The 26600-nt window shown below is 37.7% G+C and overlaps 1 protein-coding gene across 4 annotated transcripts in view; it reads right to left on the bottom strand.

The window, feature by feature from the left end:
- Positions 1 to 5: 5 nt before the first annotated feature.
- pcdh9 (protocadherin 9) overlaps positions 6 to 26600 on the bottom strand; it is a 206389-nt gene continuing 179794 nt past the window's right edge. For all 4 annotated transcript variants that reach the window (XM_085166126.1, XM_085166134.1, XM_085166143.1 and 1 more), the window contains one exon: positions 6 to 16728. In XM_085166126.1, coding sequence (XP_085022252.1) covers positions 16358 to 16728 — 371 coding nt within the window. In that variant the 3' untranslated portion in view covers positions 6 to 16357. The remainder of the gene's footprint in view (positions 16729 to 26600) is intronic.

The following is a 26600-nucleotide window of genomic DNA, read 5'->3' as shown; positions in this document are numbered from 1 at the left end:
TAATCATATTTCATAAGTCTGTGTTTTTAAATGTGTCATCCGATTTTTTTTTTTTTTTACTTTGACAATCAGTTTGTTCCTCCTAATGACGTTCCATGTATTATTTTCTACTTCTGCTTTTTTTAAATAAAAATGTTCTTGAGGAGAACCCAGTTAAAAGCATCAAATCCCATCAATGCAGTTTTATTGAACTGCGCTGTTTATTCAGTTAATATTTATAATTGGTCCAAAATAAAAGTATAACATAGTATCAAGAGAGGTAGGGCCATGCTGGCAGTCCATTTCAAGAAGAAAAAGTCAGATGCCATTACTGAATTCATCATCAACCTTCCAACCTGGACGCGATCAGAATGCTGGATATGTTACCAATCTACCTGAGACATATAGATGCCCCGGTCATGCTGCACATGAAAAGGAGAGCTGATGCTGCTACACTGCAAGCCCTAATCCAAGCAGCAATGACCCTCCTGGGAGTGATAGAAAACTCCACCTGCTGATGTAACTGTCCACTACTCAGTGGAAAATCGTCTTGAAAAAGATGTTATCCTTTGCTGCTGAACCACAGACACAAAGGTAGTAACTGCTCCCCCTGTCATTATGCCCCGAGTAAAATATGTACACAGTAAACAGTGTGCTATAACTTCCGATACTGAGTGAACTTTTAGTTGTTTTTAGATGTTTCCAGTCACAGTACAACTATAGTAAGAGTTCACACTGCCACCAAGTTAGACATGTTCAGATGGTTGTTGGTCTTGCCAGGGCTGCTGTTTGTTTTAAAAAGCAAATTATTTTTTTCCTTAGATCACAGCTGCTTAACTTATAATATTTTGAGAAAAAATAAGGTGAAAGGTGACATGAAAGAAATACAGGCATTATTTTGTGGTGATTTGGATGCAGTTAAGTCCCAACGCCCCTGGTACCGGGGGCACTGGGGTTCAAGAGTTATGTAACCCTCCATGCCTTTTATGCAAATATCAACATGTAACATGTGTAGTATCCAAAGAAACCTTAGAATCTGGTAACGTAATTATGGAACGTAAATGCGCAAAAGTCTGCTAAACACAAACAATCAAGCCTGTCAGACTTCATGTAATTGGGTAAACAATGGCTTGTTAACTCGCAGAGACCTCACAGATTCCAAAACACCAAGTTTCACTATGTTCCGACCTTTACTGAACCAGCTGGAAAAGAAGAGCACAAAAACACGTAGAGGCGCAAATGCACTAAGACAGAAATTGTCTTACCGTCTCAGTTTCCTCCCCTGTTTTTGCAGGTAGCCAATAGCCCGCATACCTACTGATAATGGAGGGCTAACTAGACGCACATGTTGTAAATTTTGGGCGACGTGGGGTCTGGCCTTGCAACTTCTGACTGGTTGAAGTGATGTAAATGCAGCATTGTTACCTTGATTCTATTGGCTCAAATGATTAAAAAGAGGCATCAATCATACAAATCGGCCAAAAGAAGACGGAGCTACAGGCCCTCAGACTTTTAAGCACCAGAGGCCATTTAAAAACTCCATGCGCAGGGCAGAAAGAGCCCGTTACCTGTGAATGTGTGCTTGATTCTTCACAAATATTCAGAAAAACTGCATTTTTAGGCATATTAATGGAATTAAATAATTTCTGCTGTTTAATACTTAAAAAATTCAGCTCACATATAGGTTCCAATGTGTGCCAAAATTGGACACGGCTGGACAACGCCTGAATATTTATTTATCAATAATGCTGTAATTTTTCACTGTTTCACTTTAGAAACATAAACCTTTGCACAGATGATGTTTATATGTTGATTACTGAATTTCTGGGTTAAAATGTAAACTAAAGCATATTTTTAAAAGGGTTATATGCTAAAAATAAATAAATAAATTAGGCAAGGAAAAAATCTACTTACTTTTCCTGTGTTCCAGCCTCAGTAACTTTGACACAGTAACATCTGCTGCAATTTTTACACCTCTGATGAAATTTCACAAGTGTTAGCTTTATTTTGATACCAAGATTGTTTACACAGAGTTTATAATTGCAGAGAAATACTCTGTTCATTTTGGGCATGTCATTTTTTCAAGCAGGAAGCTCAAAAAGGGCCTGTCAAAACATAGTATTACCATTGTTCAAGTCAGTTAGTTTAGTGGAAGAACTCTGAGTTTTGAAAGCAGAATAATTACCTGATTATTCCCTCTCATTTGTCACAGTTAGTTTGGACTTAATACTTTTAGAGGGGGAGGCCACTGGTATTTTTTCCCTTCTCATCTTTTTTGACTGTTGGTCATCTGGCCAGGGTCAGTGTCAGTACTGGTAACATGAGTCTATATCCGGACCGTGCAGAGGTTGCACAGGTTGCCCAACTCCTCCAGGATTGCAAGAAGATTGGCTATGTCTCCCAGCACAGTCTCAAGAGCATGCAAGTGATTCCAGGAATCAGGCAGTTACTCTATGAGTACTGAAAAAAGCTGTAAAAGGTCAGAAGGACCAGTATCTGCTTCTTTGTGCAAGGAGAAACTGGATAAGTTCTGGTCACAGCCCTACAAAATGGCCTCTAGTACCCAACTGGTGTGAATGTCTCCGAACAATAAGAAACAGACTTGACAGTGGGCTGAGTGCAGAACGTCCTCTAGTGGGCCCTGTGCTCACTACGCAGCACCATGGAGTGACTGACTGGCTGAGAGCGGGTTCACCCTGAGCATATGTGACTGATGTAAAGTGGTCTGGAGAAAGTGTGTAGATTGTTATGCTGCTTGTAACATCATTCAGCATGCCCAGTTCGGTGGTGGGTTACTGATGATCTAGGGTCATGGTGGGACATACTGACCTCTACACGCTAGACAATTGCACGTTGACTGTCATTAGGTATTGGGATGAAATCCATGGACCCATTACCAGACCCAGCACTGGTGCAGTGGCTACTGCATCTTCTCTACATCATATACAGTATGTTGGCCTAGGTGTTTAGCAAGTGAAAACACATCTGTTGGGATCCTAAATACCTGAAGCTCGTTTAGTGCCAGCTGGGTTTCACCCAAATTCACGCAGATAGCAACTGATCTCAGAGCAGCTTGTCTCACACGCTGGCCTCACAGCTTGCACACATGACCATAAAATGGAGGCAGCTACAGTTCTCTATGAGTAAAAGACAAGCAGCGCTTTCAGCGACAATAGCTAACTGGAGCCACGTGACGGCAGTTGTGAATAGAATATAAATATTCTTTATTGTTGCTCATTGGGGAAATTCATACAAAGGACGGGTAAGGAGCTTCACAAAAGCCCTTTCTTACATGAGAGGAAAAAGAGCACTTTACTTTGGTATGTTTTTAATTTGTCTATTTTTAGATTTGACAGAACACCAATACTAAAATGGATGGTAAGGAATAAACTACCAATCATATTTAAATGCTCATTTACTGAAGGTGCAAGAATCTCATTCCGGATTGTTTCAGCCAATCTTAACCCATGCCTGAATCCGTGCACTACTCATGTGAACTGTCTGATTACAAACCCATTTACAAGGGGAGGGAGAAAAACGATGGAACGTCTCTTCACTCACAGCTTTGATCTGTGAGTAATATCACTCTTGCAGTGTTTAAACCCAGTGTGACAGAGTCTATACCTAAATTATGTGATGCTTGCAATTTGGAATTAAAGGTGTCACTGTTGGACAGAAAACAGGTGTCGTTCACTAATGTACAGGGAAACATTATTATCTTGCACAAAAAATAAATGCATGTAGAAAGTTACGGTACTTCATACTCCCACACTTTTTGTCAACATAAGGACACAAGTTTTTCCTGAGGGGGGGTATCATGATAGTTTTATATATTAAAAGAAGCAGCAATAAGGCTGCTATAACCGAAGTAGTATAATTTATTTGTGATACAAGCAGTGTGGGTAAATATGTTTTAATAAATGTGGTTTCATGTATTAAGCGTTTATAGCTAATAATATCTTTGGATTTTTTTCTGTTCGGTCTTTGTGCTGGTACAGTAAACCTAACTGTGAAAGGGTTATTAATTAAAATATGTTATATCAAAAGGTATAAGGTTTTAATGTTTTCTGTAAATATTTTATATGTTTTACATTTCATTTGTTTTTGTTATTACTTTACTTACTTTTCATGTACCCACTGTTTCTGAATGGGTTTTTTTATATAAAACAAAAAGGTTGACATGAGTTTTGCAGAGATTTGAATTTATCAAAGAGAATTTCAAAAGTTTAAAAACAAATTTATAAAAGAAAAAGTATGTGAAATCTTTTCAGGAATGGTATGAATGTGTCATTGGTGAGTTTATCACTTGTCCACAAAGCAAACCTTGAAAGCAAACTCAAATGCCCACTCCTCCAGTCTAGCCCTCCAGTCTTCCCCAGCTGACTCACCTTTCTGTTTGTTTTCTCTCTGTCTTTAAGAATGTGTGTGATTAACCAGTCCTCTGTTTGCAGGGGTGGGATCCCCCTGGGTTTCCTGACCTTAGTTCTTTTACACCTGGACTTGATGAGTACACCTGTGTGTCATCCTGCTTCCCTTCCTTAAACTGACAGAAGTTCATCAGAAGATGTCTTATCCTTTAACTAACACCATTAGTGCAGTTGGCTCCTCCCCAATGTATGTATGCTATGTTTTGGTCCTGTGACTGGCAATTATTTCTCTTTCTGTGTAGGACAACCTGTATGGAGAGAAATATGTCTGAAAGGGGTTACAAATGTGTAAGGTATGATCCACAAACATAAACTAAGATTTACGAATGCATGCAGTCATTTGTGTGTAACTTTTGAGGGATGTTACTTGGAATTTGACATTTTTATGCACACAAAGATAAAATTATACAATTTGTGAAGCTGAACTGAATAAGTTGTGTATAAATGATGAGTATTTATTCATGTTTTGATGTAAACATTTGTAAGACAGTTTCACGTGTAGTGAAATTGCTTTGCATTTATGTGTGGATTGAAGCACATGCTTGTGAAACCTCAAACGTTATTAAAAAAAGATTACTGCACACATTTGTAAATCTCAGTTTGCTCTTGTGGAGCATACTGTTTGCATTTGTAACGATTTTGAGACAAATGTCTCAAAAACATAAAACATAAACTGGGTTTCTGGGAGAGTTTTGAGAGAGGACCTATTGTGGAAGGACCATACTTTGGAATTTTGTGTTTGTGGACCTGGACCTGCACTAACTAGAATATTTTTGCCTCAATGTTCTGTTGCACTTTTTTTTCTAAATAAACTTGTGAACTTTTATTCATTTACACTGAAAAATGTGCTGCAAGTAGCAATCGTGTAAAAGGAATACACCTATTCACTGGGCCATGCTCGAAGGCTACACAAAATTATTCAAAGATAATCTACACCACATCACGAACCAGTACACACAGTTAAGACCATGTGTGTCGTGTGCTCATAGAACAATTTAGCCACATTGATAAAAGTGTGAAAAATACTTGCCACAGTGTACAAAGAGGAAGACAGGCATCTCCGAAAACGTTAGAGCACTTATGCAAGTATGTGATGTCTTGATAAATCGAGCAGACATTTGAAGTTTACACAGCACCATTTTCGCATGAAAATATCTTAAAAGTTTATTTTGTGACCCAGAAAGATATATTATTAAGTAATATTTCAAACTCTGCCACTCTGTGTTCCTCCGCCCCCTCCTCGTTTGAGTTTTGGACGAAATGGATTCTGGGATATTGCATTTCGTCATTTTGAGCTGATTGGAGACCAAAACAGCCAATCTGATTTTTTTTGGATCCAAGTCTGTGATTGGCTGGTTTTGTGGCACAAATATAACGGTGTAGAGAAAGAGTTGAGCGCGCACGGGCAGAAATGTTGAGAGCGCGAGCAACACATTGCGAGCAAGCACAAATGCAAAAACTGAGCGACAGGGGCTGCTGATGTGTGTGTGTGTGTGTGGATAATAGCAAACACTGAAATAAATTTTTTGCACGCAGCAATTAATTTTTTTCACTCAAATTTAGCTTTTCTTCGCTCAAAATAAATTTCTCCTCAAAATGCAACACTTGCACCTGCAAATTTTTTTACATGCGCTCAACTTTTTTTTTACGTACGCTCAGAATAGTGGCACAAAAATAACGCCATAGTAGATGTTTATACTTTTCATTTCAAATCAGCATCAGAATGACTTATGTCAATAGGCCAGATGAAGCTGAAGTGGCACAGTGACCTCTTTAGAAGGGCCTGGATCCCAAATACTGGCACATAGTGCTGATGCTGCAGAATGGACTTTTTATCCTGCCGTTGAATTACTCTGTCTTAAAAAGAGAACCTGCATTTAACTGACTTATATTAAAATCAAGACCTCTGGTATTTTGAAAAACTGTACACAAAAATTACACTGACGATTTGGCTTTTTTTTTTTTTTTTTTTTTAGCTGTGTCAGTGTTTCGAAACAGTGAAGATTTTCAGGACAGTTTCAGCCTTACAGAGGTACCCTTGTTTGCATTTGAAACAGTAGGTGTTGAAGAGTTTTTGGTGACACCCTCAGTATTCAGCTTTGACCTACAGTAGTGACCTCTAGGAATGTAATAACTCAAATGCATCAGATTTGTGGTTTAAGGTCATAGTAAGAGCGAATGGTAAAGGTACAATTTCTTCTGACAGACTCTTAATCTGTCATAGTTATTGCGGTGGCTATTGCATGACAGTTCCTGTTCACTTATCATCTTCTCCACTGACCTTCATGATTCATTTGGCCAGCCAAGTCTTTTACTGGGTAGATAAAATTAATATATGCCCTGCTGTTTATTTAAATTCTGACCATTAAGAAGGGTGTTTTAGACAAAATGCATATAATCTATAGTTTTTGGGAGGTATTCAGAAATTCCCATATAATGCAAGAAAACCTACTACAGTTATGTACTGCACTTTCAACTGGTGTTGAAGGCCAGAACAAACTGAACGAGTTACAATTAAGAGTATCTGTAAATGATTAATTGATTGTAATTTGTGTGTCACTCCGGCGCACAGTCAGTCTGTGGGAGCCACAATTGTTTATTTCACTCAGTAACTTGTAAATCAATTTATAACTTTTATGTTATGTATTTTTCTAGATGTTTGGTTGTTGTTATGTCTCTCTCCATTAAAATGGAATTGCCATAAAAATGTGAGACTCTTAATTTCTTTCTAAGTGAACAAAAGTACAAATTTAGCAGGGGGTCAAATTATTATTTTCCTCGCTGCTCAAAAAAAATTAAAGGATGACTTTTTAATCAGAGTACAGCATCAAGTCAGTTAAGCTTCTGGGATATTGATCTAGTCAATTAAATACCAAAAGAGGTTGTTTCAGTTTAGCTGCTTTGGTGTTAATGAAATAAACAACAGGTACACCAGGGGCAACAACGAGACAACCCCCAAAACAGCAATGGTTCTACAAATGGAGGTCACTGACAGTTTTCCTCTCCTTGTCTTTTTTTACTGTTTTTCACTAGTTTTGCATTTGGCTAGAATCAGTGACTTTACTTGTTGCATGATGATATTTGTAGACCCTACAGAGGTTGCAGAAAGTCCTTCAGGATGGCGAATCAATATGTGCCATTGCCAGAAGGTTTGCTCTGTCTTCCAGCACAGTCAGAAGAGCATCGAGATTTCCAGGAGTCAGGCAGTTGCTCTAGGAGTTGGACAGAGGTGTTAAAGATTGTTAACCCATAAGCAGAACTGGTATCTGCTCTTTTGTGCAAAGAATTACAGGACTGCACTGCCACAGCCCAAAATGACACTAGCGTGAATGTCTCCAAACAATCAGAAACAGACTTCATGAGCATGGGCTGAGGGTCTCCAGTGGGCCCTGTTAATACCCACCACCATGAAGTCCTATTGGCATTTGCCTTACAACACCAGAATTAGTATGTCCACCAATGGCCCTTTCACAGATGAGAGCAGGTTCACCTTTAGCACCTTTGACAGACATGAAATGTTCTGGACAAGCTGTGGAGAATGATATACTGGATGATATGATATTTAGCATCATTCAGCATGACCTGTTCGGTGGTGAGCCGGTCATGGTCTGGGAAGGCATATCCTTGAACGTACGCACAAACCTCTACCTAATGACTGATAGCTAATGGCACAGACCTGCCATTTGGTATCGGGATAAAATCTTGGGAAACTTTATCCAGTCCATACCAGTATAGAGAGACAGCAAAATGTTTTCTTCAATCAAATTCAGCAAATGTTCAGCTATGAATTAATTAAGCTTTTCTTGCAAACAACCAACAATGGTTATGTTTTGTACAATAAGCTTAAAAAATGTTTTAAACTTTTGAAATTATCTTTGATAAATTCAAATCTCTGTAAAACTCATGTCAACCTAATGTTATGAATAGTGATGGGTCGTTCGCGAACGAAATGGCTCTTAGAGCCGACTCTTTGACGTGAACGACGGGAGCCGGCTCCTTATCGCGAGCCGTCACGTGGGTTTTTTTTTTTTCTTTCTCTCACCCTCTCTCTCGCACTTTTTTCCGCTTCACTCCACATGCGAGCCTTGTGCTTTACGCTGGGAAGAGGGGGGAGGGGCGGTAGTTACACTCAGTAGCACAGGAACAGAGACAGAGGGAGAGAGAGAGAAAGAGAGCCAGGGACAACAACGTCACATTAGAAAGGTATAGTAATCATTCACAACTATTTTCGGTTGCAGATGATGAAGGATTCAGAAAGTTTATTCATGCGGGCCCATATGACAGAGAATATGCATGTTCTTTTTGTTTTCATATTTTAATTTATATTTAATTGTGTTGTGGTTTGCAGTGTTTTGTGTTGTTTCACTTTAAATTTGTAAAAGGAAAAAGCTGAAAATTTAAATAGTTAAAATTTGAAATGTGAATAGTTGATTTTTGTATTATATGATTTATTTATTACATTTTATGTGGAGTGAATAAATAAAAGTATATTTACGGTGGCCCCTCGAGACAAAGCACATACAAACTTCAAATCACGTACAAACTCCGAAGCACGTAAAAACACGTACAAACTCCGAAGCACGTAAAAACACGTACAAACTCCGAAGCACGTAAAAACTCCGAAGCACGTAAAAACTCAAAACACGTACAAAAGACAACAGAAGTTCTCCAGGATGCTAGGGCGCAGTGTTGAGCTTTTGTTACCTAGTGGCTACACAAGCCAGCAAGTACCAACGACCAGATCTGGTTTGTGGTAGTAACAGGTAAATTAACTTTTTTTTTTTAATTATTTGAATATATATGAGTGCCTGTGTATAAATACACAAACAATACACACATGCTTTCAATTGTGTAATTTAAGTGATCTAGTAGCTCTGCTTTGGAAGTTCAGTTCATGCTAGAAATGTGTTTTGGAGTTTGTACGTGTTTTGTCTCTAGGGGCCACCGCATATATTTATATATAAACATATATAAATAAAACCACTTTTTTTACGTTAGTAATTCCTTTTGTGCATAATTTTATATTATTGTTAATAATAAATTAATTAAAGCAACAAAACAACCTGAAGAGCCGGTTCGGAGCCGAAAGAGCCGGCTCTTTTTAGTGAGCCGAACCGAAAGAGCCGGATCTCTAAAAAGAGCCAGAAATCCCATCACTAGTTATGAAAAAAAAGTATTTAGTACAAGTAGCTAAAGTGGGGGTGGGGAACAAATCTGTCCTGCAGATGTGTTCTTGATCCAACACAGCTGATTTAAATGGCTAAATTACCTCCTCAACATGTCTTGAAGTTCTCCAGAGGCCTGGCAATGAACTCATCATTTAATTCAGATGTGTTGACCTAGGGTGATATCTAAAACCTGAAGGACAACGGCCCTTGAGGTCCGGAGTTCCCTACCCCTGATCTAAAGCACGAGTAGAGGGGAGACCTATCTTGCCAAACAAGGCTGCTTGGGCTCCAAAGCTTTGGAGTACTGTCCTTCATTTCACTACAATTGACAGAGAAATGTGATACCACAGCAACCAGTTTTAGATCTTGGTCTCCAGCAGAGCTCTCTTTTTTTAAATGAGCCATCCAGGAATCTCCGCTAACTCACGAGGTTCACAAGGCCACAGGGTCTTTTAGATTGGTTAAAATTCAGAATAGATATTCCCATGCTATTTACATAAAAAAGAAATTTATTTAAGTCTTTCAGAAAACTGAGCTTGATTTCTGCTCTTATTATACTAAAAGCTACCTCTAACAATATATAGATGCTGCTGCTTATGCCTACTGTATCCGTATGGAGAGTTCTCTCCGTCTGTCTGATGTGCATGCTCTCTCTGTGACTGATTCCCTGCTGAACATTCACTCAGTTCCACTTTGTGCACAGAGACTTCCTGTCTGAAAAATATTCTCAAAGCCATATAAAAAGCAAATGCGATTGGGAACCTTTTTTCTTGGTTGTGGCGTGACACTAATTTAGTTCGCCTCACACTTCCAAGGCAATTAGCTTTGAAGCTTCTCAGAAACTATTCTTGCACCAGTCGATAGCTAGCATGGCAAGTAAGAATTTAAGCAGGTCCATTGGGCGACAGCTGATAAATATATCAAATGAGGTTACACTGAAAAAGAGAAACCTAAAAGAATAAAGAAAATATAATTACTTCACCAGTTTCACTGGTTGCCCGGCCCTTCATTACTGGCCAGAGGTATGAAAATTTATATCTGACTGCCTTTGACTTGATGAGCACAACAAACTGCAAGTTTTTTTGTGAGGAAACTTTGATGATTAAACCATGTAATGATACGTTCACTTAAGCACATTTTGTGTAAACGAACAGCCTACGCATGCATTTAGGACTCCAGAAAAACTGAATATACATACATTTAACTTACCGTATACTGTTAATTGAATGTTCATTCTCTATGCGATTTGTAAATGAACACACCACTCAGACATGTTCATGTTTCAACGCATGATGAGACTCATGTGGTTGTTTGATGATTTTTTTTTTTATTAGGTGCCCGACTTGATAAATTATAACAAAATATCTTCTCAGAGTTTTTACAAACCTGATTTATTGATCATTGTAAGCTTATAGGTGTATACTGCAATCTTGTCACTTAAAAACAAGTCGAATGGCCACAATTTTATGTCACCTGTTATGGAACTTGAAACTTGACACTGATACCCAAGACGGTGAAAAAAAGGTTCTTGTTTTCCATGTTACTCGGATCTAATTCGAACCAATTACACATCACCACTTCTTAATGTGGTGTTAAAAGGGTATGATCATTTCATGTTATTTTTTCGCTTAGATAGAGCATAGCAAGAAGCTGTTAAAGGCTCAATATCTTGAAAATCAGTGTGGATTGTCTTTTAGAAAGGTTATTAACTTGTAGATATGAATTAAGCAGTGTGAAAATATGCCACCACCATTCAAATAGCCTAGCAGGCTTATATTTACAACAAAGTAATTTTTTTTTTTTAATTTGCCATGTCAAAATGCCCATAGCCCATCCCCCTGCTTCTGAGCAGAGATTCTGAAGACAAGAGTATTGCTTGTCCCTAATTTTACAGTGGCGCTAGTAGTAAGCACATTCTGTTGTTGGCTACAGGAGGAAACACGAGAGTTATCACGCATTCACCACTTACGCTGTTTTTCCCACTCCAGTGACAGAAAAATCAAGATATATTTACAGTAAAATGCAGACTGAGTTTCCTCGTTTACGGATGCCCCATAAATGTGTTGTTGTAACATTGATCCAAAAAGGGATAAAAATGAAGTTTACATCTCTGTAGCAGCAACTTGCATGTTCCCAAACACATCTGCAAAGGGTTGTCAAGTAAAATAAAAAATAAAAACTGGCTATATATGGGAATACAGCCCTTGGCTTTCCTGATGATTTTATGGTGTAGGCTGCTTTTCTCAAGCTTAAAGGCCTTCACGTATCAGACATGTAAAATCAGTGCAATCTGCCTCTTAAGTCTGACATCATTAGCCATTTTTGGGTCCAAACTCCTCTTCAGTTCCCTAATTCAAACACTGCGACATCACAGAGTTAAAAACTGTCTTAATTCTTTCATCTTTAATAAAATGATCAATGTGGCTAACATCAGTTTAACATCCACGCATCCATGAAAAACAGGATTTAGGAAGTTTAACATAGTTAGAAGTTAGAAGGGAGTTAGCTCGCTAGTTTCCATCTAAAGATAATATATTGTACCAAGTTCTGACTGATGGATTTCTGAAAAATCAAAATGTACAGCTTTGCTATCATGAGTCGTGTCCAAATTCATGGGCTGCATCCTCCCGAGGACCCGGCCTTCGCGGTCTACGTGGGCCGGGTAAACGGCTGTGAAATTGGACGGTCTAGCCTTCTGATTAGCATCAGCGCTGTCTCGGTGGAGTTTAATAAACTCGGCCGTCTGCTCCTTGCTATATAAAATATAACAGGACACTGGCGTAAATTCTCGACCGTCTCATACTTCTGTTTAATCAGTTTTCTGTTTGACGTTTAGTCAGCTGTGTGAAAACCACCTGGGGGATTAATAAAGTTTTATTTTTTCTAATCTCATCGAATAACTTTATTCTCAGCCAAACCGATTTACTCACGAACATATAAAACGCTGACAAACGCCAAACAATAACATTTTTAGGTTGTCTAAGTGACTTATATATTACGTTTAACCTGAGTAGCGAAAGTCTGCGGTGATCTGAACATGATGTGCCGGGAGTTGTGCCGTTCTCAGCGGCTCCAGTGACTCTCGAGCTCTCGGCTACTTATCGAGCTGGTGTAACAGACGTCTCCGAAAACGTCAGAGCACTTTTGCAAATATGCAATATCTTGATAAACCGAGCAGATATTTGAAGTTTACACAGCTACATTCTCGCCTGAAAATTTGTTAGTTTCTGACCCAGAAAGAGTAATAAGAGTAATATTAAAAACTTAGTAGCGGCCGCCATTGTTGAAAACTGGAATTGGCTGGGATATGGTGGGCCACGAAGGACACATCCGACCCATCCTTCAAATTCGGGGAAAAGGAGGACGCATTTGTCGGCTGCATTCGGAGGAGTCTACAAATTTGGACAGCCTCCGTCGCGTCTCTGTGACGCGTCGCTGCATCCTCCTGAGGCCTACAAATGCGACCTCAGGAGGATGCAGCCCATGAATTTGGACATGACCATGGTGTGTTATGTGGCTAGTTACAAAGCTACAGTTAAGATAATATAAACACATTAGCACAGTGAAGCTGGAGGATAAACGCTACGTTTTTTCCCCTCAATAAAAGTTAATGTGAGGGCCCTGATGGGCAGATCCAAATGCAGTCGTATGGCAGGAAATCTCCAGCACAAGGTAAGTCATTAATATAGTGCTGAATGGTTTGGATTACTTTCTATGAAAAATTCCTGATCCTCAGCTCCATGTACCCATTCAAAGATTTGTAAGTCTCAGAGTGATTCTTTTCTAACCTGTTCAAATATTTGTTGTCTGGCAAACAGTGAGGCAACGGGCTGTAGTTACATCGCAAGGTTTTACAAACTGAGCTTTAAAACATGCTGATGAATAGTGATGATAAAAACCCAGAGAGGCTCATTGACTATTCTTAGGGGGTTGTTCAGATTAGAGCAGGATATAAAGCATTAAAACACGTAAAAAAGACAGCGAGTCAAAAAGACAAAAGAGTCCTTCAGTTGATTCGTCACTCATCACATCAAGTTTTAAGACACCAAAGCTGCAATAACAAATGCTGAGTTTAAGTCTTCACAGCAGGACTTAACTAACTGATTGGTGATAGTATGGTGGTTTCAGCCATTGTTTATTTGTAGTCAGTGGTCAAAGCTACAGGAGCTACCTGCCATGCCATCATGTGACTGACTTTCATCCCCATTCTGATGCTCAAGATGACATGCTGAAATTAAAATTGGCGGTGTAATGGTGTATGTCCATTCCTTCAGGACCACAATTCACTCATCTGATGGCTGCTTCCAGCAGAATAAGGTTCCATATAACAAGCACAAATCAAACTGATTGCTTGAACATGTGAGTGAGTGCAATGTCACTAGATCTCAATCTAATAGAGCACAGAGCACCCTTTGGAATATGGTGGAGCTGGAGAGTCACATCAAGGATATGCAGCAAAAAATGTACCAGGTTTGATACAAAAAAAAATCCAGAAAGAGACCTGTCCTTTACTGTTACTAAACATAGAGAAGCTGAAAACCAAAGAAAAGTTACTGAAAGAAACTACTGGGAGTTTTTTTTTTTTTTTTTCAGGTTCTTTGGATGTTTAAGCCGTCTTCATTTCCATGGCAACTCACTTCCAGAAATTTGACCTTCCTAGATTGCTTCCCTCAGGATTTGATGCACAGTGACCCTGACATTAATGCTTTAAGGAAGCATTATGTGTATGGTAAGGACACAACATGCAAACTAAAGCAACAGGAAGAGGGATTATTACTCAAGAATCAGTCGTATCAAGGCTGTTTTGACACCTTTTTAAGGTAAAATATTGTAAGCAGAAAATGGGACCTGATAACAGGAAGAATCTCGCTGTGTTCAAAGAAATAAAAAAAATTAGGAAAAACTAAATTGTACCTCATGAATGCACTGTGCTCTCAAAATAAAGGGGCTGGCTTCCTTTTTTTTACACTAAATTATTAAGGAAAAATGACCCAAGTGGGAATACATTTACAGCACACACATAGCTGCTGAGGCGATTATCCTGCACACAAATTAAGCATACACGTACTTAAAACATTTATTGCAGTAGCTGTATACCTGTAGAGTAGTAACAAGGATTAACTGTTCAGTATCTGTGTTGTCAAACACCCTCACGACTGACAAACAAACTGCGATAAGCAAATCACTCCATCCCACTTAACTTCATTATATTGTGACATAAATATGAAAGTGCTTTACAAACTGAATCTCTCCTTAATGCACAAATCAACGCTATTCCAACAAAGTAAAATGACACAAAAATGATCAAGTTAATTATAAAAGCTATATCTTTTAGCATGCTTTTTCCATTGTGTAATTTGCCCTCCATGCTGTGGAATAAAACAAACCTTTTCAGACAGTGGAATGACAGAAAATGGTCTCTCATGGTTAACCCATTATCTGCACATGCCTTTGTGTTTTTCTTCAGTATCATCTACTTGATTTTGTACTTTAACATGTGTGTGATTATGTCTCTAAATTTGGCAAACATTCAATGCGTAAGGCATTTGATTATCATACAGAATATTCTTTGTAGCCAACATGTTGTCATTGAAATAAGTACAATTCAGTATTTGAAGAAACATCATGAAGGCACAGTGATTAAAGTGTTATCTTAACCTGTGTTTTCTTATGTATGGAAAATAATAGTTTGTGTGGAAATAATACAGATATATACATATGCCAGGAAACTGCAGATACTACTGAGGGATTTTTCTCAGTCAAATCGCAATTTGAATAAAATCTATACAGTAATAAGATCAACATTAGATAAAACATTTAGCCATTTACAAATATATTGCTATTTAATTTGTACTGAACACCTTCAAAACCGGTTTATGGAGAGCTTTCAGAGCTTTTCATTTTTATAATGCACATATTGAGCACTGACATCCTTCATACAAAACATTTTGCTTTTTTGTTTTTTGTTTGTTTGTGTTTTTCTTTTGTTTTTTTTAGAAAAAAAGATTTGGTTGTGGTTTTGCATTACTTGAAGAAAATTATTAAGAAATATGGGCAACACTGGGTATATTACGAGATGGAAAATTTGCTTCAAAATCAACAGTATTTTTTTCCAAGAAATACATAAATGTCTTGTTGTTGTACATTTTCCCTTATTATAGAGCTCAGTCCAGCTAAAATCCCAAATTCTGATGACAAGGCATTATAATGATAACGGCCAAAAACTGTCCTATTCACTTTGGAGATTACAGATACATGATAGTGGTTAATAAGTCTTATTTACAAACACAGAGACAATGACAGAATAAACAAGTGTTCACAAACAGTGTTAGAACAACACTTTCTGAAGTGTAATTCCATTTTCTTTGATTGTGTCGATTAAATATAGTCCTGAACAACTCAATAACAACCACACCACAAATATTTGTATATATTGGTCAGCCATGGTAGTTTTTTTTTCCTTTCTTCTAATTTCTTTTAATTTATGCACGTCCCCGTGGCACTTGTCCAATTCACACTCAACAAAAAAACCTTGCTGAATGTTAAAGAAATCCATAGAGGATCACACACACAGTTTCCTCTAGAGCCATGGTAACACAGCATAAGCACTATTTTGTGACCACCATAGTAAATGTGGCTCTTACACTGCAGAAGCATCAACTTAAGCGCGAAGAACAGAAATAAGAGAGAAAAAATAAAATGGGGAGGAGCTCCGATGATTGCTCCGCCTGTTCACTGTGTCCAGATGTAAGGACATCTAACAGCACAGAAGGAAAGTCCCTCTTATAGCTGCTGGTCCTTTGGGCTGTCTGGGCAAGAGGTTGGCTGGCAGGACTTGAGACTCACCAGTGGAATATCAGCCATGCCACTGCTGGTGAAGTGTCCCTCCCCACTTCCAAACTGCTTTCTGTCACCAAAATGCTCTGACCGCCCACTCTCATTTTTCCAGGTTCTGCTCAGAGTATGTCCATTGAGCAGTTTGTCCTTGGGACCCCACTCCCTCTGAGACCCGAAGCTGGTTACAGGTGACTTGGGCTGTTGGTATGTTCCCAGTGTTGGCGGCATCCAGCAGTTGTCTGAATGTCCCAGGACAAGGCACTCCTGTGTACACATCTCTGTAGCTTCCACTAGACCGCGTGGTCCAAGGGGGCCATCTAAAACAGAAGAACCAGAAAGAGAGTTGTTATATATTTTGCTGTTCTCGCTGAACGTAAGGTTCTCCACTCCAGAATAGCCCAGAATATGAGAGGGGGAACTTCGCATACTTTAGTGATTCTGAAAACAAGCTAGGAATGTAACAGAAATGAGAAGGAGATGTGCTTTGCGGAACTGGGAGACATGGTAGTGCTATAGATCTTAGGAAAGCCACCGTCTGGCAGATTTAAAATTGTTTCTAATAGTCTTTATTATCTATTTGTTAATCTACGCAGGTTTTTAAACACGTCGGCCAACGGTTATATTATAAGCTATTGAAAGGCATAGAAGTTCACTAATTCTTTATTGTAAATCATGTTGCTGTCTCCACTATAAATGATTTTCTGGAAATTAGCCTACCTCACTTCACCTAAACCGGGGGGTGGGGGGAAGAAAGTTGAAGGACAATTTGCATCACAACAAATCATCTTTCCTTGCCAGCTCTCTGCCACCATCTGGCTACTCCTTGGCTGAACATACATCACCATCAAACAGTAAATATTTCAGGTGGTATTTGTTGAAATCTCATTTGATAGAAAACATGCATAATGCATGAAACGTAATGGAATTCTCCCATTTGAATAAATCTCCTTCTTTGAATCAGTTTTATTTTCTTAAAATGAAAAACAAAGCAGTCATGTTTGTGTTTGTATAGTATAGAAAGCATTAGTGGGTAATTAATTCATATGTTTTGTTTTTTTTCTGTTTTACCTAAAAGAGAAAATTATACCTATTTGTTCTAATTTGTCCCTTTGCTTCACAAACTGCTAATCGGCTGGTGCATCAGCTAAAAGGGGTTGCTTTTTGTTTTTGTTTTTTTGCAAGCCTGGGCATGAACTGCTTTTTCTCCTTCTTCATTTACATATATAAAATGTCAGATTAGTTATGTTACAAAGATATACCAGAAAATGGTATAGAGTGGTAAAACTTTTGCTAATTAAAGTTTAACTTAATATTCAAATGCCAGCATCAGTGAATGGTCAGAGCCTTGCTGCAATGTTTACAGTGTGCTAGTTCTACTGAGAATCCATAACAAACACTTTTGGCTTAGAATAACATCATCACCTTACTGTTTAAGTCTGCTGACCTTTAAGGTCTGTATAACCTTTATCCTGTACCAATGTGATCAGAAAATTCAGCCATAAACATTTCAAGCTCAGTTAAACATTTTGCATTGAAAGCAACCTTGCTGTACTTTACTTCTGGGAGTAATTTTGAAAAACACTGGAAATGTCTAAGAACCAAACTCACTACATCGGGCAGCTACTTTTATATTGAAACTGTTTTTTGTGAGCTCTGTCAAAGACTTCTAGATGGATCAATATAATAACAATACAATAATTAGTAAATGTTAATGCTAAAATGCAATTGTGTGTATGTTTAGCACTGACTTTTAAGGGATTTTGATGCATAAAACACCTACTTCATATAAAATATTGAGTCTGTAGTTCAAATTGCGATTTCATATTTTCAAAGTTGATGTTGAGGTAACTGTAATCTAACATGATAGTCTTGGATTATGCAACACAGCATACAAATTGACATTTACATTTTTTATATTTGGAGATTCACATATTGTTTGTTTCTGACAGTCACTGCTTGGCCTATAAACCTTTCTATAAAGCTCATCTTGGGCAAAAATAAAACTGTTTTGCATGAGGAGAGCAATTTTTTCCTATTGCTATAATTATTCATGTCTTCTGATCCAAATGGGAACATTTTCTCATACTCCACTAAGCCTCGCTTCTTTAATACTGCTTTCTGACTTTTACAGCACATACTGCAAAATGATGTGAAGAAAGCAGAAGCAGGAGTCAGTCACTCTTCTGCGTGAATGTAGAGTCCATCACAATAACAGGCACCCATAATTGGCATGTGAGGAGTATAACCAAGATACACATTATCATAGTTGCATGAAGAACCACAGAGAGCAATAATACATGGTACCCAGGAGACGGCAAGATGAATTCCTCAAATGAAATTGTAGATGAGTGAGTAGATATCTGGGGAACTCTTAAGGAAGAGAGATGGTAAGAAGGAAAAACGCAGTGTACATATACAGTACATGCTGTGCAGTTGAGAACAAATGAACAAGAAAGAAGGCTCACATTTGCATCTACTTTTTTTAATAAGATAATAATGACGACATTAAAATCCTTATGTCTCTGATGGCATTTCTTCTAACTTTGCAATCACTGGACACTTGAGAAATAATAATGTAATAACACAAGGTTGTAAATTAGACTATATACATATGATGAATTTGGACTTTGTGTATTGATTACAGCAGGATCAAATGACTGTAATGTCTATGTTTCCTGTTTAATTTTGATTCCTTTTTTAACAAAGCAGAGCCAGTCATTAATCAAGAACACTTTGTGCTTTGCTTTTCCCCTGGTGTAATAAACATGACCATTTGCATGCAGATTGGTACAATCAGTGGCCCCAGTGGGCAGCAGAGGATAATTTGAATCAGCCATTTTCACCGTTAATCTCTGTATACCTGCTGTTTGAGAAAATGCAGAGACAAAGCCTGATTGAAAAGACCACTTGAGGTATAGAGCTGATAGGTTACAAAATCTATTCATATACAAGAGTCGTATAATACCGGCCTGTAATTCCCATACAGGGAAAGCAAATGAGTAGGGAAGACAAAAAAAATTGGATATCTAAATATAAAGGATAAAAGATTGAAATGTCCACACTCCACTGTACCCCAAGAGATGCTATGGAAAATCAGTAACATGACCATACATTGCAAAATAAAGCAGTCCAATAAAACATATGACAGGATTATCAGAACACTGTCCCTTCAGGTTTTTATTTTTTTTTTAAATATTTATCTGAGGCACTGTTAGTAAAGCAACATATTTAAACTTCAGCAACAACTCCAGGATATCACTTCTCTATTACCAGCTTAATAAAAGTTCTGTGGTATATCACTCTCCAGGAGCCCGACTCCACACTTCCAAAAATGAAAGAAATGGAGAGTATTTAAAACTCCGACTCAGCAGACCAATTTCAAACAAAACCAAAACACCAGCTATCCTTCTTTACTGGCTCCCCATTGATGCACGCACCTGAATGGAGCCCTGTTCTTAAGTGTGCAGAAATATGTGAGTCTGTTTAATTGAAAGTACACTGTAAGAGCAGGGATTTTATCCCATTAGTCCACGTTGCCCTGGAGAAGACTTTTTGACAGTGCAAGAGAATGTCTCCTCTTAGAGTGGGTGAAACCCATTTATTAAGAACAAAACCCTCATTTTAGCCAGCATTATTATTTTTCTTTATATTTTATAATACTTTTTGTCATGTCCTTTTTTTTGCTGGACCATTCACAGTTTCCATATCCATAATATAATTATGCATTTTTAAAAATAATTTATTTTCCTTTCATTGCTCTTTATTTTAATCTTACCTGTTGATCAGGCTCAATTACCGAACTGGATAACACTGACTACCAGCACTTATTAGCTGCTAACCTTTCCTGATTATCTTGTTCCGAAGAAAAGCTTCCTTTTTTGCCTCATTACCTTCTGACTTCCCAACTCTGTTCTCAGAGTTACATCTCATGTCATGTATTACAATTTTGGAGTGGTGATGGACCATATAATTCATGATACCCAGTTTCCTATTTGGATTGTAATTCATTTAAACATTCTTGCATAATAACATGGCTGCACATGCCAAATGTGTAATAAAAAAAACCTGTCACTGGTGAATGGGAATACTCCAGAGGATGTCAAATAACATCTTGTTACTCTTACTGAATCCTGAAGAGCGCTGGACGAACGAAAGGCACCAACAAACCATAACGTCACAACATCAACAGACCCAGTATGAATTCCTTTTGTGACTTGTGAAGTAACTGTAGAGAAAATACACCTCAGTGTGTATTTTGTACCTTAGCTAAAGTTTTGCTATAAACATAGCTTTCCTAAGTCACAGAGTTCTTTTAATATACTGATGTTATGAACAAATAGATAGAGAAACAGAATTGTTTTCCGAATCTCCTGCCTAACATTATTGAGCTTTTGTTCATGTTTTTTTTTTTTTAATACAGACAATTGTGAAAAATATTGCGAAAAACGTGTCATTTGGAAACAAAAACAAAATACCCTAAGCTTTTTTAAGCTTTTTAATTCAGCTGATTTCACAAGCACATGGCTCTACTGCATAAATAAGGAGTATAGAGTATATGTAAATTAATGTTCCTTTCATTCATACAAAATTGTTTTCACATTATTTATTTCTACTTTATCTCTGCATAGTGTGTTGCTCATGGTTACTGTGCTCAGGAAGTCAAATTCCTCCCTGTGTGCACACACACACACACACACACACACACACACACACATACACACACACACAAACGCACAAAGAAGCAAATAGCCGGTGGCTTGTGTTTGGTGCAGAGCCCCTGAGTACTTTAAATAACATTGAGGCACAGGTGTTGAGGAATGCAAGGGATTCAGAACTGTGTCAGATGGTGCTGACTTTTGCTTACAGCGCTGTGCAAATGTTGCAGATGTCCACAAAGACAGATACCTTAAAGACAAAGAAACCATTAGATTGCCTCCTGATACAATGTCATTAGGCTGTGCTAAGGGCTGGTGTGCTTAATTCTGCGGAAGCTGTGGAATAAATGTGAGGTACAAGAAATAGCTGTTTAACGATGGACACTTTGACCAAAAAAAGTATTTACATGCCTCTCTTTCTCTCCTCCCACTCAGCATCAAAAGATCACAGAGGTTACAGAGGAGGAGAGAATCATCCTTATTTTTGACCAGAGGTTGTTTGCAACTATAAGGGAGTCGTGTTTTAGTCTTCTGGCTATTACTAATGAGATAACATTTGGCTAATTAATTGGATGCACACTATCAGTGCTGATGTGCCAGTCCCACACCAACAACTCACAGCCTTGAGAATGGCAAGGGGGAACGGGTGGAGAGGGAATGAGAGTGATTGAGTGTGGGGGATTTAGTGTCCACAGGGCTTGTTTATTTATCCATGCTGTTAAGCATGCCCAGATGTTGTTATTTGGGGATGAATGAGGCTTTGTTTTAGTCCAGCACGGAGGCTAAAAGTTCCATAGTGCTGTTTTTCCACAACCACTCAAAGACCCTCAAGATATGTCAGAGAGATTTATTCTGTATGCTTCTGGTGTAAGTTTTTTCTTTGTGACCCTTTTATCTTCTACTACTAAGGATATATACGCATGCCACCTTTCCATCACTGTGCACACCAAGGCATGTAATGGCACACAATGTTATAAACATAACCAATACATAAAGATCCGTCTTGTGGTAAAAGTATATATATATATATATATATATATATATATATATATATATTGTAAATAGCCTGGGGAAATGTGTGAGTCTTATAGTGGTTGGTAACCAACGAGGCATAGAATCACAGCTTCATACTGCTATGCAGCAAATTTGAAAACAGGCCCTGTGATCTACAGTAAAGGCTATCTAGGGTTGGATAGATATAATAGTGAGTGGAGCAGAACAGAGCAAAACACTGGATGCATTCTCCTGAGAATACCAGTCTGGCTGATGGATCCTTTCTAGTGCTCCCTTTGAGGCCAGCAAGAAGCTTCTCATGAGAGGAGATGAAGCACAGGATGGAGTCAAAATAGAAAAAAAGACAAAGTTTGAGAATGGAAGTGAAGGGTGGTCAGATAAAAAAAATTGAAGGGGAGCGAAGAAAAATAAAAGGGAAGTGAAGGTGAGCAATAGTAAGAAAAAAAAAACACAAAGCCTGTCAAAAAATGACTATCATTTACATAATTTTCCATGATCAGTGGTAAATATTATTATCTTAGACCTCACTTAAAGCTATTCTCAGATCAATTTGTAATTCAAATTTTCAGTTAAAGCTACTCTCTCTCTCTCGACCAGACTTTTTTAATGTCAGCTGTACAGTATGGTGTGTGAAGAAATATGTGTGGAATTGAACTTTGTGTGTTTCTTGGAAAAGAAACTCGAGAAGTGTAATTAGCATTTTCCCTCCTTTTCACTTTTCAAAGAATAAGTCTCTTAACCTCCTATTTGCTCCTGTTCATTCTTCCAATATGTGCCCTGGACTATGGTTTGCCTGATTAGTAAGATTAATGATGATTTGGAAGCACACTAAAGTGGTAATTCTACAGTAGCATGGCTTGTTGCTTAAATGGCCTAGAGTGCTTTAAAACAGCATGCGGTCTGATAGCTCGCATTACCAAGTAACATAAATTACAAATTACAAGTTTCCTTCAACAAATCAACACGTGAGAGCATTTGGTGAGCATTTTCATTATTCACCTCTGTTAAAAACTCAATTAAACTCCTTGGCATGATATAAAGGTTTAAATCTGGAGCTACTAAGCCTTAGTGAAAAAGAGAGTTATCTTAGAAAAAGTTATTTCAGCTTCTTTTGACTTTCCAACATTCTGCTTTAACTGCTAAGCCTTACAATTACTAATTCTGTAATCACATACCATATTTGTTATTCCTCTTTTTACTCTTACATTTTCTACATGACTCTCTAAAAGTGATACAACAGATACTATTAAAATCATCTGGGCTCTCACACTTGAAAAACAAGTTTAGGGTTACTGGAATAATAGCACAAGGACAATACAAAAGATGTTGAGCTTTTTTTTGTCCATCTACTGTACACCACAAATTTCTGGGCCATGCCACCTACAACCACTCTTAGCTGAAACTGCTTTTCACAGTGCAGCACTTGTGAGAAGAGAATTGGATTGTAGACACAGGAAGAGCTTTGGCAGTGAGGGAAAGCAAAATAAATTTCCTCAAAGTCTGAAATACATTTGGGGGCAGCACGGTGGTGCGGTTAGCGCTGTTGCCTCACAGCAAGAAGGCCCTGAGTTCGACACCACCAACTAGCCGGGGTCTTTCTGTGTGAAGTTTGCATGTTCTCCCCCATGTCTCCTCCCACAGTCTGAAGACGTGGTTAACTGGTGATTGTGATTGTAAATGGTTGTCTGCCCTGTGTGTCTCACCCTATGACAGCTGGGCGAGGCACACGGCAACCCTGAATTTGAATTGGATAAGCAAAAAAGAATGATCGAATGGCTGAAAGACAAATGTCCTTCTGAGACCAGAGTCTCCATTCAAGATTTCCAAAAAATCTAAATATTTGATTTTTATATGAATGGAACCAAAATGCATTTTCATGTCTTCCGATATTTGCCTTAATACTATACATATGCACAGCAAACATCAACTCCCAGAGCAACACTGGCACCAGATATCGACAACTGACAAACTTGCCTCTGCTGAATTTTTGGAAATAAATATATTCCTAGAGGAATAAGAAACTGAGAATGCGAGTAAGCACAGTGAAAATATGCTGAAGCTGCATTTGGAGACGTGGTGAGATTTCCATATTAAAAACAAACTGTGCTGTGCTGATAACATAGAGAGTTGGGGAGAAGAAGGGCAGATTAGACTGTTGTTGTTGAGCTCTGACTCTTAAGTGCATGCAGCAGACCATACGTACAGTATCAGCTCGGGGAAGCAACACTGTTCTTTGTGACGATGAAGAAGAAAAGGTACCGACAAGGAATTAATAAACTGGTGAAAAACCGCTTTTTGGCCTGGAGGCAACAGTAAAAAGGGATGATGAGGACTGAACTAAATTTCACTGTAGAAAACACCTTGCATCCTATTTATAGTGAGATCCAAAACACCTCAGCATCTGCACTTTTGTCACTGTTAGGCTGTACATCGCACTATGACCCAGGGTAAGGATGAGTACTAGGTTTGGGACCAAATACAACTATAGTGCAAGTTAAAGAAAGATTATTTAAGGAAGGATCTCTACATTACACTGCAGAAAGCGACTCTTTTCTACACTGTAAAATTCAAAATATTTTTAATCTTCTGTTGTAATGTTGCATGCAGATTCTTTGCATGACACATAACATAGTTACTTGTGTAATGTAACTATGACGTTAATTTATTCACTTCACTCTTAGTCACTTTTTCATGCTCAGATGACATAAACATTCATGAGTTAAGACTCGATGACAGTAATTTAAGTTTTGAGTTCAGTTGGAGAAAATTGCTTGACATCCAATTTAGGATTTCACACCATTATTAATCAATCTCAGCATATCTGGATAGGATAATTTAATGGGCAAATATATCTTTGTGTCATCAGCATAAAAATGATACATCAGCATTTTGAGATAAAAAGGTCATTTAGAAACTGGCCTATAATTTTAAAGGAAAGAGGGATCTAGCCCAAGTCTTCGGGAACAAACTACTTAACAAGGAAATATTATAAATACTAAGAAGACTGGGTTCAATAGTATATATTACTTCAAGTAAAAAGAAGGCAGTATATATTTTGTTAAGTTTTGTGGGTATTATACATGGTTATGCTGAGGATATGTCGGCCAGTTTCCACTGGAAATGCCTTTTGGTTAAACTGTCAGCAAGGAATTTGCATTTGCACTGTTAAATAGATGCACTAACTTAAACAAGCAGCTGTTTTTTATGTGCATTAAGTGAAAATACATTGATTTTTTTTGCACGAATAAAGTTGTGGAGTTGTAAAGTATTTTGTCAAGTGTCAATTATATCGTCAGTTATATCGTTATCGCAAATTTTCAAATGCATATCGTGACAAATATTTTTGGTCATATCGCCCTGCTCTAATTGTAAGATCAGCATATATAATGCTACATTGTCAAACGGGAAATAACTGTGACCTAGCTTTTGCTGGTATTTCTTGTCATACTGCTTCTGTGGTCAACTTTCACTGTGGGCGGGGCCCAGGCCACTGCTCCACAGACAGCCAAAGAATATGTGTTAGGGCTAACAAGCACTTTTTGTTGTAAGAATCATTTGTAGTACAACGTTTAGAAGAATAATTTCAAATGCAGATTGTTTCAAAGCTGCACTTTACAGCACTGCTGTAGATACATTAACATTAACAGAAAAAGACAGAGGAAGCAAAAAATGGCTAACTAGCTAAAGCTAACTGAAAGTATAACAGAGAGATGGACTTTATAATTCTTTACTAATGTTTCATTTTATTACCAGAACCTAAGAGTATATTATTGTTGTAGTTTTTATTCATTTTCTTTAAAGTATTACTATAATTTTTACTGTTTTGGTTTTTTGGGGGTTTTTTTTGACGACATGACATACCGTAAACCTACATAACTGCCAAAAAAATCCTTAAAGGATATATGATACTAATTTCTGGTCATGCCTAGTGTGACTCGATATGTTACCTTGTGCACACTTACAATTACAGAAAGTGTTATATTATGTGGTTTTTTTATATATATATTATGAAGTGCATAGGGTTTTTAAGACATACGCTGCATATCTTTCTTACTAAACTATACTGTACTATACAATTTTTTTACAGAAAATTATTTTACTTTTGACAGCACTGCTATCTCTAATATAAGTAACACATATAACCCCCCAAAAAGTACCAAAAGAAATTCCATCAATACCAGAAAAAAAAACACCAAAGACAAAGCGCATTATTCATGTTTATTGAGCAATGAATAGTTAAAGGGTTGCTAATGACAAATTTGCTGGAAGCATTCTAGCTTTGGAACAATAATGTCATTTTTCAGCAGTAGGCCTAATTAATTACAGTTTATCTGTCTGAACACCCAAATCTGAATGGTTAAATTAAGTCAGCTGTGCTACTGAAATGATTCTTTGTAAGGCACTGAGATAAGAAAATCCCTAATCCTTTCGCATAGTTATTCTTTCTTAAGATTCTTGAGTTTAAACAACGGATTTTCTTATTTTATTTAAGAATTATATTAGCTAAATACACAGTACCA

The sequence above is a fragment of the Neolamprologus multifasciatus genome, chromosome 1 (genome assembly GCF_963576455.1).
Source record: "Neolamprologus multifasciatus chromosome 1, fNeoMul1.2, whole genome shotgun sequence".
Taxonomy (NCBI): Eukaryota; Metazoa; Chordata; class Actinopteri; order Cichliformes; family Cichlidae; genus Neolamprologus; species Neolamprologus multifasciatus.
This window is presented reverse-complemented; position numbering and strand designations above follow the sequence as displayed.